This window comes from Struthio camelus, chromosome 2 (genome assembly GCF_040807025.1).
Source record: "Struthio camelus isolate bStrCam1 chromosome 2, bStrCam1.hap1, whole genome shotgun sequence".
NCBI classification, from domain to species: domain Eukaryota; kingdom Metazoa; phylum Chordata; class Aves; order Struthioniformes; family Struthionidae; genus Struthio; species Struthio camelus.
In genome coordinates this window covers 97,028,968-97,044,786 of record NC_090943.1, presented here as the reverse complement: position 1 = coordinate 97,044,786, position 15,819 = coordinate 97,028,968, and the positions used below count along the sequence as shown (strand labels likewise).

General features: G+C 47.1%; 1 protein-coding gene and 1 long non-coding RNA gene across 5 annotated transcripts; one reads left to right on the top strand and one right to left on the bottom strand.

Moving 5' to 3' along the window:
- Positions 1 to 5,156: 5,156 nt before the first annotated feature.
- LOC138065970 (uncharacterized) lies at positions 5,157 to 6,528 on the bottom strand. The gene is made up of 3 exons (XR_011139035.1): positions 6,441 to 6,528; positions 5,799 to 5,958; positions 5,157 to 5,480 (listed from the first exon to the last, which is right to left on the bottom strand). It is a non-coding gene; the product is annotated as an uncharacterized lncRNA (long non-coding RNA).
- Positions 6,529 to 6,920: 392 nt separating this feature from the next.
- Positions 6,921 to 10,116, top strand: ID4 (inhibitor of DNA binding 4). 4 transcript variants are annotated; one of them, XM_068931698.1, is made up of 3 exons: positions 6,921 to 7,583; positions 8,160 to 8,218; positions 8,642 to 10,116. In XM_068931698.1, the coding sequence occupies exons 1-2, from the start codon at positions 7,172 to 7,174 to the stop codon at positions 8,171 to 8,173; spliced, it is 426 nt and encodes a 141-aa protein (XP_068787799.1). In that variant the 5' UTR covers positions 6,921 to 7,171; the 3' UTR covers positions 8,174 to 8,218; positions 8,642 to 10,116. The 4 variants fall into 4 exon arrangements, with proteins under 4 accessions (XP_068787799.1, XP_068787796.1, XP_068787797.1 ...); XM_068931695.1 differs by having other exon boundaries at positions 7,037 to 7,576; XM_068931696.1 differs by having other exon boundaries at positions 7,037 to 7,576; positions 8,899 to 9,035.
- Positions 10,117 to 15,819: the final 5,703 nt, after the last annotated feature.

Here is a 15,819-nt window from a genome sequence, read left to right as displayed (position 1 = left end):
TGCAAGAGCTGTATTCTCTCAGCAAGAGATGAGAGCTCTTGATTTCTTAAATGACAGCTTTCTCAGAAGCTATGCAGTCTATAAAGAATGATCATAGAAATTATTCTACCACAAATAAATGCACCACTCATCTTTTTAGCAGTGCTTTTTCAAACACACACAAATGCATAAGCAAGGAAAAATGAACCTGTGATCCTTTAAATAATCTCCTACTATTCTACTATTTCTTCTGCAGAATGAGAGAGAAGAATGAGGAAGAGCTTGTTTTTTTCTATTACTAAGCACTTGGTAGATCCTCATATACTGTGGTAACAGGAACTCTTTAATAGGTAAATAAATAGGTAATAAGGTTACACAGAATTCTGCATTTGTTAGGAGTGCACAATGTGGCTCATAAACAACTCCGGTAAGGAGATTCGAAGATACGTTGAAAGGCTTTTACCCCCTGCCCACGACCTGAATTTCTAGTTCTTTCTAGCTTCTATTCCCAGTGATGACATCAATGTGACTTGAACCAAATCAACAAACTGCATTTTCTGTAGTGCTTGAAATATTGGTTAGGTTGTCACTAGTGTGACAGGAAACATGGAATTGTAAATTATTTTTGGCAAGCAGGTGATATCTGAAAGTGTCACTGGCCCATAAAAGGAGCCCAAGAATCAACTGACCACAGTTTTTAAAAAGTTTGGTGCATCTGCATCAAAGCAGAGTAGGTGAAGGTCTCCCCGCCTACCCTGGATGTCCCTCTGCTGTGGGGAAAGGCTATCTTCACAGTTAGGGGAAGAAAGGTGATTTCTTCTTTCAATAATAAAAAAAAATCTGAAGAATTTCTTAAAACTGAGAACCAATAACAAATATGTTAAAGGTAGCTTTCAAAATGTAAAATATTATAGCAGTGCAAAGTATTGCTATTGTTTCTGCAGGGTTTTACTGAGGCATGAACTTAGATTGCTTTTGGGATAAAGCTGTTCAGGCCCCCTGAAAATAAATACCAGTATCATTGGTGTAATGATAACATATGCAGATGAGCATGTAACATCCAGATACTTATTTAATTTAGGTTGATTTGCTCATTGTCCCTGTAGGCTGTATTATTTGTGTGATTACAGGGCTCAATGCAAACTCATAACAAACATATGACAATAATATGAGGACATAGCATACCATCAGTTTTCAGGCAGATTAGCTGAAGATTTCTGTCTATGAACACAGGGCATGGCATTGCACATAAATCTGATCTAAATCTACACAAAATAAAATTAAAGTTAAAGTTAAGGCTCCAAATTCAATCTGTTACTATGCAGCTCAGTTTGATGTAGTGTTCTTAAGAAAGCTGCCTCAAATACTCCTTAATTACTTTCCCCTTCCCCAGAATAAGCATCTTGATTGCTTATATTTGGACCACGCTGCAGGCGGTTGTCAACAAGAGTTATCTTTTTTGCCACAAGCTTGCTTAAGTCAACACACAAATCTGCCATTATCCAACAAGGACAGTGGTTTTGGTCACCTCCACAGAGAAACCTTCTGAAAGGACACTAGCCGCCAGCCGACATACAACCACCAGCAAAATGCCAGGGTGTCTGACACGTACCGATGTTGTCTGCTGCCACAGCCTCTTAAAGGGAGGTTGTGCGGCAGTGGCAAGAAGTAGATGGGTTTGCACTAATTTCTACCGATTTTTGGTAGATGTGGCCTGACATTCTAAAAGGCTTGCTCCCCTGAAAAAGAAATCCCTGACGCCAACAACGTCCTTGTTTCCTTAAAACACATTCTCATGCTTCATACCCTTAGACACTTGCTTAAGGCAACACACACAAATTACACTTCCTCAAAGAAGCCCATCAGTGCAAGCCCGGAGTTGGAGGTGAGGTTACATTAGCACACTCTCCATTACAACACCTGTTGACAAAAAGGAACAGGAAAAGGCAGGAGGTGAGAAGACATTAAGAAGAAGAGGAAAAGATATTAACCCCCATTATAGTCTTTTTCCGTTCCCCCCTCCACTAACTGAGGTGAAATATTTCTTTATGTGTTCATTTCCACATCTATATAACAAAAGAGCTTGTTTGTATCAATCCATGAAGAAGGCTTTTTTTTAACCTGCTCCTCCACTCACTGAAGTTTTTGTTGTTACATGTTTTCTTGCAGGGTATGAAGCTGAAGGGAAGCATAAACGGGTGGGTGGAAGTATGCTCACGGCATGGAAGGATGTTCTAAACTGGACGAGTACCTGAACATACCAAAAAAAGATTTTAAAAAGCCTCTTTTATCTGTGAAGAGCTGTTGCGGGCTTTCAACAAACATTTTTCTCTTTATTTTATAAAAAGCTTCATGCACAGGGGCAGTGGGGAAGCAGCTACAAAGAACAGAGGAGAAGGATTTGGGTATCATTAGTTTGTTTTCTCAATAAAGAGCAAACTTTCTCATGACCATAACCAGGGAATGAGAAAAAATGAACGCATTAAATGAAGTCTGTGATTTGCATTTATATTTTGAACGTGACAAAACAGGGAGAAGAGCAGTGAAGGTTACCTGGCCTATTTGGGGAGGGGGTGTAAAGCTGAAAATCTTACTTAGAAAGTGTAACCCCAGGTTTTTGCTCTCTCACGACACACACACATGCGTGCACACGCACACACACACACACACACACACACACACGCACACACACGCACACACGCTTACCCACCTATTTTTGGTCGCTGGCAAAAGGCTTGCTTTAAGAAGAGTTTTGAAGAGTTCTGATGATGAATCATCCCTGGTGAGGAGTGGTGGTCCAGAAAACAGATGGATTTCAGTCACTTGATAGTCTACAGAGCTAAGTCACTAACAGCACTTCTTTATTTCTCCCAAATTCCTGATACTCTGGATCTTCCCAGACCACAGTAGCACTGCAAAGGAGCCCGCAGTCTCACCTCCAGCACAGCCTCCAAAGGGACATACGCATGGAGGAATAACAATCCAGTGAAAGGGTTGCATATTACTTTCTCCATCTCCCTCCCCCACCCAATTTTTCATCTCCTATCAGTATCCCCGGTTGCCAAGAGGAGTTTATCTACGGTGTTTGGTGAGGGAGCACTAAACACATTACAGTGCTATTTTAAATGACATCACAACTAACTAGATATTTTAATTGAAGGTAAATAACCAACATTATTGCCATTTGAATGATAGCAATAGTGGAGAGTAATGGCACCACTGAGGAATCAGTTGCTATTTCCCTCATAAACCATAAACCATTCAGAGATTTATAATGCTTTTTTAACGATCAGCCCTTCTAGGTGTTGAGCAGCTCCTCCGAGATCCTGAGTCTTCTGGCTGCCTGCTGAAGTCAACAGGAATGGGGTGGGGATGGGGGGGGGTCTCAATATCACAGATCTTTCTTTGTGCCCCTTAGGATGAAACCTGTCGCAGCAGTTACCAGCCTCAAGCAGAAGAGCGCTCGGGATTTCACTGTGCTGCTCTGATATGGCGTGAACCAAAGCCCCAAAACAGGGACACTAGATGCAACCTCTGTTTCATAACCCGTTTAAGAATAAAAATGCATAGTGCTTGTTTGCATTTGTGTGCATTTCATGCCCTCTTAAGGTAGGTATAGCAAGTAACCTTGCTGTAAGAAACCATGCCAGTTGCTTGCTTCTTTCTGCACACCAAAATGCGTTCCCTTCAAATTTTGTCTGTCCTGAGACTGTTTTAAGTAACATAGTACTATCCAGTGCAGCACCTGGTTCAGTGGCACGGTTTTGTACATAAAACACGAGTGGATCCAGAATGCTGTCAGTGGAAATGTCTCCTGTGCTCCCCTCGTGGAAGGACTGTTACTGTTCCCTGATGCTCCATCAGGTCCTAAGGAGCCATGGCCCAGATGTGGTGTCAATGGACAGGTTTATTTTTTCAGTTGCAGTGAGTCATATATTCACAGACTCAGACATGCTGCCAAATTCAGCTTCCTTTACTCACGAGAGTATTCTCATTGAGTTTAACGAGATTATCCTCACGACAAAGAGCATGCAAGACCAGTAATTGTTTTCATTCTTAACATGCTTTTCTTTGGTTCTACATCAAAAGGAACTTTTTTAAGCTGCAGAGAGTACCTACAACCTGATCTGAACCCATCAATTCTTAGATAAACTGGTCCATTCAAGCACTATCAAGGATCTTGTGATAATATTGCAAGAGCTGGTAACAAAGGGAATGAATCTCTACTCTGGGTATTGGAAGAGACACAAGAAGCCCCAGCCAAGAGAGATGAACTTCTCCAGCCAGCCAGGAAGGGATCACACATTTAAAGATATCCAGAATTTATTTTAAATTCCATACTTGGTCTGGTTAAAAACGGGAGCATTAATCCATATATGCTCATGTCCTGAAAAATATTGCCGTTAATAGCACAAAAGCATGAACAGCAGCCACCACCCCTCTCTTTGTGTATGTTTTCAGGGATGAAGAGTTTCACTACACCTACCTCCATGGCTAATATAACGGGGGTTCCAACCCATTTCTTGGCCAATTTACTTAGCATCTGGTGCACATCCAATCTAAATTTTGAAAAAGCATTGGACCCAACCTGCTCCCACTTAAGTCAATGACAAAACTCCCATTGACTTCAAGGAGAGCAAAAGCAGGCCAGTTGTTATCAGGAATTGGTGCCTATTGTTCATCAGAGCATGTCAGGCTAGCGTGTATCAACTTCATGAGTATCAAAGGGAGTTACTAGAGGAAATCCCCTGAATATTTATGCCTTGGTTGGAGGGGTGGGCTGTTTTTCCTTTTCCCACGTATTTCTATTGTGATACGTTAGCTATGTGAATACATACGATCTTCTCACAACTTCAACAATACCCACAGATTTCCCTCTGTATCCTCCACTCTGCAAGCAGCCTAATGGAAAAATAGATCTGTAGCATATCATGGCATATCACAGATTTCCAGAAATACTGAGTCATCTGCAAGATTCAATGTGGTCTCAGTGGATTTTCTATAGTGTCAGTGAAGTGTGTGTGTGTGTGTGTATAGATATAATACCTCCAGACTGGCTTCAGGAGAACTAAAGGGGAACCAGTTACATATTGGGGTTTCCCACAAATTTCCAGTGAGATCAGATTATTTCCTAGAAAGGATTCTGTACAAACAGAACAATTCAATATTACAATATCTCCAGTTTCACATAGATTTTAATTAAGATCAGATCAGCAAGATTTTAGTCTGCACGCTTACCATAATTTACAAATGTTTTTTTTTTTTTTAAAAAGCACACCAACTCTGTCCATATTATCCGGAGTCGAGGAAGCAAACAAAGTGTAACCGTAATGTATACTTTAGGGCCCGTATAATTTCCATCTCCTGAGGCTCAGAGACTGCAGGGAGTGATGTTTCACAGAATAAAGCAATGACTGCAGCAGAATCGGGTTCATCCAGCCTGTAGCTAGTGGAAATATGTCTTCCCATCGTATTGTCATGATGTAGCGTACAAATCTAGACTTCAGTCAGACAAAGATTAACGCACGTACTTAGTTTTTGTGCCTAGAGGGGCCCAACGGCCACTGGTGGCACTGGTAATGTGAGACAAAATAAGCAAAATAAGACATAAAAACATATGTTTTTAAAGGGTGCAAGAGCGTCAGAGCATGCCTCATTATACTCTTCAGATGATCCAGTCTCACTGCTCATTCAAGTCCCGGGCTTGACAGCTTCCCACTGTATCCTTTATATATCACCCGTTGTGACTAAGCATTGAGGGGACATGCAATCATTAATCACCATTATGGATTTCTTCCCTTCTGTTGGGTTTGACTTACAAGCTTAGGGGCAGATCCTGCAGCCTTTACTCCTTCCTGCAGTCCTTTGCCCATGTGAACAGTCCTACTGCACTCGCTGAGAGCTCAGAGCAGAGGGGGCGATCACCGCATCCACAGGATCGGGCACTGCATTTCTTCCGCTCGTGTCCCGTTCTTAATCCTTAGAAGGAATTAACAGAAAGTTTGAACACGGCATTATTAAATTAAAAGGTTGCAAACTGCCACACGATGACTTAAGCAGGACTCGGGAGTACGCGCCTGTTAATTTTAATGCTCTGTCTCAAAGTACAGAACTCTGGACATTTCCAGCATCATATTTAAAACATGGTACGTCTACTAATACGTGATCTGGTGCATTAATGGACCAAATTAAGTTACAGGTATGAATTTTACATAAAACGGATTAATATTATATGTCATGGAGGAATTTTAAATACTCCATCCCCATGCATTTTTAATAGTTCTGTGCTCTAATTTAATGTTCCCAGGCATTGCTTTCCTTGAGTCCCTGAACCCCCCTCCCTCCCTCCCCCTCAAGTTTGTCTTGGGATCCTCTCTGCCTTCAAACCGGCGTCCCGAAGTCCCTCAACACAGGCGAAAAGGGGGCTGCACAACAACCGCTGCCGGGGAAAATACACGCACTTCACAACCCGAGGCACTGACACCCGCTCCCCGGGGCGGGTGCCCTGCTCCCGGTGGGGACGGCGCGGGCCCCGGGGGCGGCGCCGGGAGCCGCTCAGCGGCGGCGCCCGCCCGCATTCCCGCAGTCCTTCCTCCCCGGGACCGCCTTCCTCCTCCTCCTCCTCCTCCTCCTCCCCGCCGCGGGGCGGCCGCCCGCCCCCTCCAGCGGCGCCGCCCCCTCCCCGCGCCGCCGCCTCGGCGGGAGGGGGCGCCGCCGCTATTGGCTGGCGCCGCGTTCCAGGAGGGGAGGCGGGCGCCCTGATTGGCTGCGGCGCGGCGCCGAGGGCTCCCCCCCTCCCCGCCCCGCCCGCCCGCCTCGCCCCACCGCGGCGGGCGCCCCCGCCTCCCCCGGGCGGCCGCCGCCGCCGCCGCGCCGCGCCGCGCCCCGCCCCGCCCGCCCCGCATATATGGGGCGGCGCGGCGAGCGGCGCCGGCAGAGGCGGCCGCGGCGGTTAGTCGAGGGGGCTGGCGAGCGAGCGAGTTTGGGCGGTGCGGCTGCCGCTGTCAGTGTCGTCGCGCGGCCTTGCGGGAGCCCCCCTCTTGCAGCATCGCCGCCGGCGAAGCGGCCCCGGCGCCTTGCGGGGGGGCGGGCGGTGCGTGCGCCGCTGCCCGAGGTCGCGGGCGGCGGAGGGGACGGTCTGCCTGCCTGCTGCCCACCCACCCACCTACCTTCCTTCCCTGCCTGCGGCACCATGAAAGCCGTGAGTCCCGTCCGGCACCCGAGCCGCAAGGCGCAGCCCGGCGGGGCGGGCGGCGGTGGGGGGCACCCGGCCCTGCGGTGCCTGGCCGAGCACAGCGGCTGCAAGGGGGGCCCGCCGTCGGGCGAGGAGCCGGCGGCGCTGTGCCTGCAGTGCGATATGAATGACTGTTACAGCCGGCTGAGGAAGCTGGTGCCCACCATCCCGCCCAACAAGCGGGTCAGCAAAGTGGAGATCCTGCAGCATGTCATCGACTACATCCTCGACCTGCAGCTGGCTCTGGAGACGCACCCGGCGCTGCTCCGGCAGCAACAGCAGCCGCCGCCGCCCGCGCTGCACCCGGGCACCTGCCCCGCCGGCACCCCCAGGACCCCGCTGACGGCCCTCAACACCGACCCGGTAAGAGGTGTGTGCCGCGCCGGCCCGCGGTGTGGGGCGGGCGGGGGGAGCCGTCGCGTGGGTGCGCGGGGCTGCCCGGGCCGGGCAGCGGCGGTGGCTGGGCCGAGGGGCCGCGGCCGTGCGCGCACCCGCTCCGCGCGGGCGGCCGTGCGGCCCCCGCCGCGCCGGGGAGCTGCGATCATCGGCGTGGCCGCGCACGCGGGGCTCCCGCGCCTTCTGCGGAATACAGCGAATATGAGCGCGTTGGGCTGCTGGTGTCCGGGCGGAGGAGAGGAGGAAATTGTGCACGTTTACCGCCGTCGGCGCTACGTGCTGCGCTGGGGAAGACGAGGAGCATCCCCTTCTCCCGGGACCCCCCCCTCCGCCCCGTCGCAGCCCGGGGGGAGGCCGGCGGAGCTGCCCCGCTGCAGCGGGTGGGCGCTGCCTGGCCCCACGGCGCATCCCCACTCTGGGGGCTCCTGTGAGCACCCCCAGGCCGGGCCGAGGCACTGCTCCGCGCGCACGGTGTAGGGCTGGGACGGAGGAGGGGGGGGGAGCATTTTTGTCTCTTTTCCTCTCGTTAATTTGCCTCGTTGCTGCGCAGGCTGGCTCTGTTAACAAGCCGGGGGACAGCATCCTCTGCCGCTGACCGCCGCTCCCCAGGTGAGTGCCGGGGGCTTGGGGTCCGCGAGCGCGGGGCGGCGGGGCGTCCTGCACCTCCGCGGCCGCGCAGCGCGGAGCCGCTCGGCTGGCAGCGCACCCATCTCGCCGGGCAACCTCTCCCTGCCTGGCAGTAGGGAAAGGGGACCTGGAGGCGGCGAGCTGTCTTTGCAGGAGGCTTTCGGGAAAAAAAAAAACAATTATTTTTTTTTATTACCGTGTTCTTCTCACCCCTGCCGAAACGCTGCTGGCTGCGGCTTGCAGCTGTGCATCCCTCCGGCTGGCCCAGCCCGGGAGGCTGCGGTTGTTGTTTGACCCGGTTTGTTTTGGGTTGTTGATCAAGCATGTCTTGTGTTTTGTTGGTGGCGCCAGTCGGTCTGGAGCGGAGCGGTTCACACACCCCCTCTATTCATTCCTCTCCCACAGGTGTGCGGCCGCGCTGCGCCGCGCCGCGCCGCCGAGAGAGGCGCCGCGGGGGGCGCCGGCCCGCCGCCCCCAGGACACAAAAGCGAGCCGCCCCCCGGCTTGTTCCCATGCTTCACCCCGAGAGAGCCCGCCCGTCACCGTTTTGCACGTCCGTAGCGTGTTTTTTTATTTTTTATTTTTCTTTTTTTTTTTAAATCCCCGTCTCGTCTCTTCGTTTCCTCTCCGCTGTGACTCGTGTGTGCCGTTTGCGGTGGGAGGAGGTTGTCGGAGGCGAGCAGAAGAGTTGCCGCTCGCTCTTCCTGCGGGACGGAAGATCCAGCGTAAACCAGACTTTAGAAGTGTTAACTGTAAGGGACCGAGCAGCTGAATCTTGAAGCTTTACTAATCTACCAGAGCATTGTAGATATATTTCGCATCTATTGTTTAAAATAGATGATTTTATTGGGGCCCAGGGAACTTTCTTCTCCCTGCAGGAGTGTTACATATTGTATAGATAAATGAGTGACATTTCATACTGTGTATATATAGAGATGTTCTATAAGTGTGAGAAAAGTATATGCTTTAATAGACTACTGTAATTATAAAATATTTTTAATTAAATATTTTTTGTAAATATTATAAAGGTGTGTATGTTTTTTTAATCTGTGGGGATATCTCTTTAGAACTAAACTACTTACTGCTCAAGTACAGAGCTGCTAATATGAAAATATCTTGAATGTCGAGGGATTTTTTTTCTAATTTTTTCTTAGTCCCCAAATGTCCTTTAGACTCGGAAGTTACAGCTATAGCTAGTGGTCCTGCATGATTGCATGAGATGTCTAATTGCAAATAAACTTGTTCTGAGTCCATACAAACGTGTCTTCTTCGATCTAGATTTAAAATGTTTGTAAGTGTATTATATACTTTGAGACTACACTTTTGTCATCTAGGCACAGGGATTTTTAGTGCATTCTATGAGAGTAGCATTAAGATGTGCTTTTTTTACTGAGAATAGAAAAACAGATTCTATCTACTTTTTGCATTATGAGGCAATGCTTTAGATCTTTAATCAGCTTTTTTTAAAATCTGCTGTTGCATCAATCAAGGAACTTGTTCTGAACTTCATTTAGCACCAAAAGGTTTTATTGCGAACTTGCATTCCTATAGCCTATTAATTGCTTAAAAAGTGAAAACAGTTCTCTGCTTGCAACCAAAGGGCAAACCATTAATAAAAACAGTTCCTGTCTCCTTCGTCCAAAGAGTATTAATATGGGACTGTGGAAAAGCACATGGGCAAAGTCATTACGATCAGTGGTGTAAATCCATCTTAAAACGAACTTAAGTAGACCAAAAATCGGATAACTGCATCAAGATTATTTTTCTAGTACAAAATGGTTTTCATTTCACTGCAGCTATGTTACAGTTAAAATCCTGTTTAATCTCTGTGATGTGTAACTACTACATGTGAACATTAAACTAGATTTACCTGTCTTTAATTGTGATTCTTCAGCTTATTTCTTCAATCCTCTGAATTTACATGTTCTCTTTTTTTATACTTACTGCTTCATGGGCAAATTCATTTTGTAGGGGGCTTTTGTACAATAAAGTTTTAGAGACTGTAAATTAGTGTCCAGGCTAGGTGAAAGATACTCCTTTTATGTGATCAGTAGCCTGTGTGCTAGTGAGATGGGATTTTTCAGAGCAGGAGAATTAAGTAGGATTTAATTGGGTGCTTTGTAAATAGCTAGCCAACTGTGTGTGTAACATGGTCTGTTTGACTAAAAAAAAGAGGATTTGTTTCAGATTATACAAGTGTCAAAAGTACTATAACCCAAGGGACTTCTATTAAGTTAAATATTTATAAGGAAATGAACTACTAGGGTCATTAGGTATTGACTACAGCGATAATGTCAACAAGATGAACATATTCTTAATCAAAATAATTGCATAAAGATCAAATCAAAAACTAGCTAACACGTCTGCAAACATGAGGCCTCCTGTCACTGCAAATCCATTGAAGTCACTGGCATTTCAGAAGCTTAGCACTTGACTCAAGGGACAGGGAGTGGGATCCCTTACATCTTTTTCCCAACTCTGATGTTTTAATAATGGTAATTTAATAAGCAAAATACACATTATTGAAAAATTGAGTCATGAACCTCTGATCCTGTGTCTCCAAGTAATTCAGTGAGCATAAGAAAGAATGCTCTCACTAGGTTTGCATTACTGCGGTTCGATATTCTTGCATTGTAAACAAAAAAGATAACAATTGCTTTTCTAAGGGAAAGACTTAAATTTGCATTCATGTTTTCTTTGTTTTTCCTATTAATATTTGTAGTGCCCTGTACTTTGGCTTCTATAGCTTAGCATATTTTGTATACAGTTTTTTGATTAGCTGTCACTACCACTGTTGGTTTCTACTGCTGCTGTCAAATTACAGTATTCTATTATACTGAAAAAGAAGCAAGCAAAATGTGCTGTCTTTTGAAAAATTAAACCACCTTACAGAGTTTCAACATACTAAAGTTGGTGTATCCTGGGAGAGCTTCTGATGGATCAATAAAATACCCTTTGACTGAGAACGTACCAAATTCTGGATTATCTCAGATCGGAGCAATGTGAAAATTTGGCTGTCCTTTTGAAAAACTGTTGTGGTGCAACAAGTTAGAGACCTCAGAAAACTGAATTCTTCTTAAAGAGTGTGAAAAATTCTTGTGTTATATGCAATCCTTGACAGATGTGAAAGCCCCCATATAACATGCAAAAAAAGCTCGATTAGAGCGTAGTAGACGCTGGGTCTTGATTTATTCCCGAAGCTAACCGTGAAGCTGTAAGCAAGGACTATCTAATCATTCGCTTACTGATGGGTGGAATCAGTACCGTCCTAAATACAGCCGTGCTTGTTTATCAACAGTTTTGTAGATCCTTTCAAAATATTTTAATCCTATACCTTGTTTAAATCGTATCCTTCATGTAGCAAAAGAAGGAAATGTATGCACAAAGGCGCATTAAAAGGACTCTTTCTTCTAAGGTCTTGGATTTTTCTCTTAGTCACAAAAGCATTCCTTAAAAGGAGCTATTTGATTGCGTGATAGGAGTTGTGGTGAGGCTGCCAGATTAGGAATTAGGATACCAAATTATGTTCCCTGCTCTGCCACTGAGTCTCTTCGTGACCTTGAGCAAGTCACCAGCTGTCAGACTAACTTTCAGTTTTCCATTTGTAATGTCCTGGTAATCACATGTACTCATCTTTATGGAAGAAAAGAGGCAGAACAGGCAAAATATATTCATGGTTTTTTGCTTCATCTTTGTTATGGGAATTATGTTTCAGGTACGAAAGGGAGCTAAGCGTAGTAAAAGCCAGGGTGATTATCAGGAAAGCCTTCCTAAAGAGACGCCGAATCTGAAATACACTCCTAATAGGGGCTGCAAACACTCTTACTTGGGACATTGCGTGTTGCAAGGGACGAGAAAACCGTCTGGAGGAGAAATAGCTGAGGGAGCGAGGTCTTTTCCATCCTCAGCTTGCGCGCCGTCCGCAGCGCGTCAGTGGTGAAGGCTGCTCGCTGGGCGCATGGTTGGGTGAGCTGCAGCGTGGGGGTTCCCGTCCTTGCAGCTGCTGAGGATCCCCTCTTCGGTTTTATAACCAAAGGAGGTGGCGATTTCACGTAGCAGTCGAATTCCAGCTCTTACGTGGATAGCTACATTTTCCCCTCTGCTTCACATGGGAATGGTATTTGTTTTCACTTTCTAGATCATGTCATGTTGCTTTCAAGCAGTCATTGCATTTTCAGCCACAAGAGAAGTGGTCGTAAGGAATGTCATATCTGTCCTACAGGTGCACTCTGAGAGCCAATATAAACTCTGTACAGGATAAGCAAGTTTATGCAAATGCAGAGCAGCACTTTACTGTTATTTATATTTTTAATGCTTTTGTAGCTGTAGAAGTCACATTTTTGTAAAACCTTTACAGTCAGAAAAAAGAAACCGCAGTGCAAACAATTCAAGTAATGGCCTTGGATGCAACGCCGTTTACTGGCTTCTCCGATAGTAAGGCTCGCAATGCTAAATATTGGTGCTTCCAAAACAATTTTACTCTATAATCCCAGAACACGTGTTCCAAAAACCCAGGCTAAATATATTCCCCCGTACAACTGCTTGCTCCCTTGCATTAGCAAACTCATCCTTTACTCTTATTCCCATGTTAAGAGAAAATGTGCGCTCTGCCTCCCAGAAGTACCTGCTTCCCCTGACGCACAAACGGGGCATGACATATAGCGGCCCTTAGAGCCCACGGCAAGGCGATGGCGCAGCTATAGCCGAGCCGGGGAGGGGGTGCTGTGCTGCCCCACAGCCGGCAGCTTGCCGTGCTGTCCAGGCCTTGCTGGCAAGAGCATTTTTCTCCCTCCCGGCCTGGGAAAAAAATCACCTGGGCTGGGCTACGGTGCAGACTCCTGCATCATCACGGCAGCGTGCATGGGCTGGGAGATTTTCTAAGCTGGCATGCGTCCTCCGCAGCAAAAGAGCCATGCAACCCACGGAGCAGGCGGGAAACAGCTGCGTGAACCCCACCGAGTGCCAGGCTCACAGGCAAAAGCGGAGCGGGAGCCCCCTGAGGTCCTCCGCGAGATCCCGGTGAGCGCTGGGCCCGGTGCCAGGCACGCTGCCGGTGTTGCAAAGCAATGTTTCCCCCACCTTGCAGGTGTGCGAGGGAAAGCCGTGCCATCCACAACCACCTCTCAGCTGCACTGACGCCATCGAGGACCTCAGCTGCAGAATAGCTGTAAAAAGTGTCCCCTCACGAAGCTGGCCAGGGCGAAACCTGGCCGGTAATGCCATCTTTTCCTGTATCACACTCAGAGAGACCGAGGAGGGGAAGGCAAAGCGCTCTCCTAGTAGCTTATTTCAAAGCGGAGGACATGGCAGTGGCTGGAATAGATTAGTCCCCGTCTGTCACTTCGTGGCTTGTAGGGAGAAGAGTTGGTGCCCAGGACTTTCGTAGGCAGCAATATTCACAGTCCTTCCGCGAGCGCCCCGGGTGTGCAGCCCTCCCCGGGTTAAGCGGGATGGCAACGCTGAGTGAGGCACGGGGCAGAGCAGCTCTGACTTTTCTTCCTTTGATGGGCATGGACCGCACTTTGACATGGTATGGGGTTGTTTTTTATTTTCTTCCTTTTTTTCCCCCTGATTTAACCGTCTTTTAGCCTTAGATTTGTTTGCTTTTTTTCAAAGATAATGTGTTTATCAACTGACATGATACACTCGTTCCTGGTAAAAGAAGCACTTAGATAATTTTCACAACATGTATAATTTACTTAAGGACCATAATGGCTCCTTCTGAGCTCTGTTTCATGTAAATAAAATATTCTAACCATTTTTAACATGCATATTATGTGCTACATAGATCAATGACGCCTTTGAAGGTGTTACACTTTATCCTGTAAATTCCTATTTAGACTTTTTTTTAATATGTATTGTTTATTCAACAGGCTATTGCTTCATTCAGAGTTACTGCAGCCTAGCGTCTGTATGTGTAGTTTAAAACATTTGAAAATTAATAGTACTCTGCCTTTTCAGTTGATTGGAAAAGTCCCCTCGGAAATGCGGAAACCGGAAAGAATTGTTCAAACGAATCGGATTGTAACTCGAGCGCTTTTTTGGATCAGCTTTTTAAGACGTCTTCCTTTGCTCCCCTCCACCCTCTCCCACCTGCTCCGGAGACTCCCCAGGGTGGCAATGGGGAGCCGTGGGCTGCAGCAGGCCGTGAATCCGCAGGAGGGTTTGGGAAGGGAGCCGGCAGCGTCCGGTCTCTGAGGAGCAGGAGGACGGGGTGCTGTGAGCGGGCAAGCCAGCAATGGTTTTTCCAGGAGCTCAGGAAGCCCCGTGCCCGGGCAGCCAGGGAGGCCCGGGGAAGGTGTGAAAGCGAGTGAAGGCGGGAAAGCGCAGCGCACGCAGAGGCCAGGGCGGACACCCTGGGGACTTTGTGCCTCTGCAGGTGTTAGCCTGGGGCAAATTCCCAGACAGGTGGGGAGAGGGAGGAGGTTTCACCCCACCCGGCTGGCAGGGTGCAAGGGGAGCTCAGCCCAGGCCCTCGCTGGAGCAGCCCAGGGGCGAAGCCGCCCACAACCTCACCGCAGCCTAGCCATGGGGAGCACCTGAGCCCAGACGGAGTGCGTTCCTGCTTAAATGCGCATGCCTGCAACAACAGAGGTGAAAACATTAAAAAAAAACAAAAAATCAAAGTAATTTGCTTGTAGCATGAAGGCTTTTGTCTCACCTTGTTTCAACAGTCCCACTCCGGTGTTTAGTTTACTTGTGTTAATATTCCCCCAGAGGCTTCATCATTTGCTATTGATGAGTGTTAAAAAAAAGGAAAAATGTTGCTGTCCATGCAATTAGTTCTCTTTCAAAGTGCTTAAAATTCAGCATGTCCCTTCAGTTCCAAAGGTGCTAGATCTTCAAAACCAGCAAGCTGCTCACCGTCAGCTGGGAAACCCCCAGTTGTTTTGGAGTACATAAAAACATTCAGAGCTGATAAATACCCACACTGTGTTTTGCATCTTCATAATTTGGGATTCCGTTTACTTGACATATGCAATAAATACAACAATAAATAAAATATGCTTCCTGGCTCAAGGACATTTCTCCACATAAGTTGCAGCCCAGTATATAAACTCTTTCCAAACCAGCTGGCACTGTGTATCTACCACACTTCCTATTGTAAATGCGGGAACACCTTCTTATGTTTGAGTACAAACAACACTATTCAAACAACAATGGAAGCAACTGCGGATGAGCCCTTTAATAAGAATATAAAAACTATATAAGTGGAGCACTTTTATTTGGAAAATGGGCAAATTGTTCTTGTTAGCCTTTGTATTTGTGTGTGTAAAATACTACTAGCTAAAGTTTGGAAACTCCAGTGACTCAGATCTTGATCAAATGCCCACCACAGCCTTTCCTTCACCTTCGGTAAAATTTGGATACGGATGCCAAATGGCAAATTCACATAAATAAATGGATACATTTTGGGCTCTGCAGTGTTCTCCTCCACCTTGTTCAGGCCTCAGTTTGCATCTAAGTTTTACCGTTTCACACTGATTTACTCCATGCCTACACTGATGTCATTGGCATCCAAACCTGGGCAGCAGCCTCTGACCAAACAGAACCGTACTGACTAAAGACGCCGAGACCTGCAT

Bases quoted from the DNA above. Each gene is read 5' to 3' on its own strand.
- ID4 (XM_068931695.1), top strand. From the start codon at position 7,172: ATGAAAGCCGTGAGTCCCGTCCGGCACCCGAGCCGCAAGGCGCAGCCC. The intron at 7,577-8,159 runs GTAAGAGGTGTG...GTTGCTGCGCAG, and splicing joins CGGCCCTCAACACCGACCCG to GCTGGCTCTGTTAACAAGCC.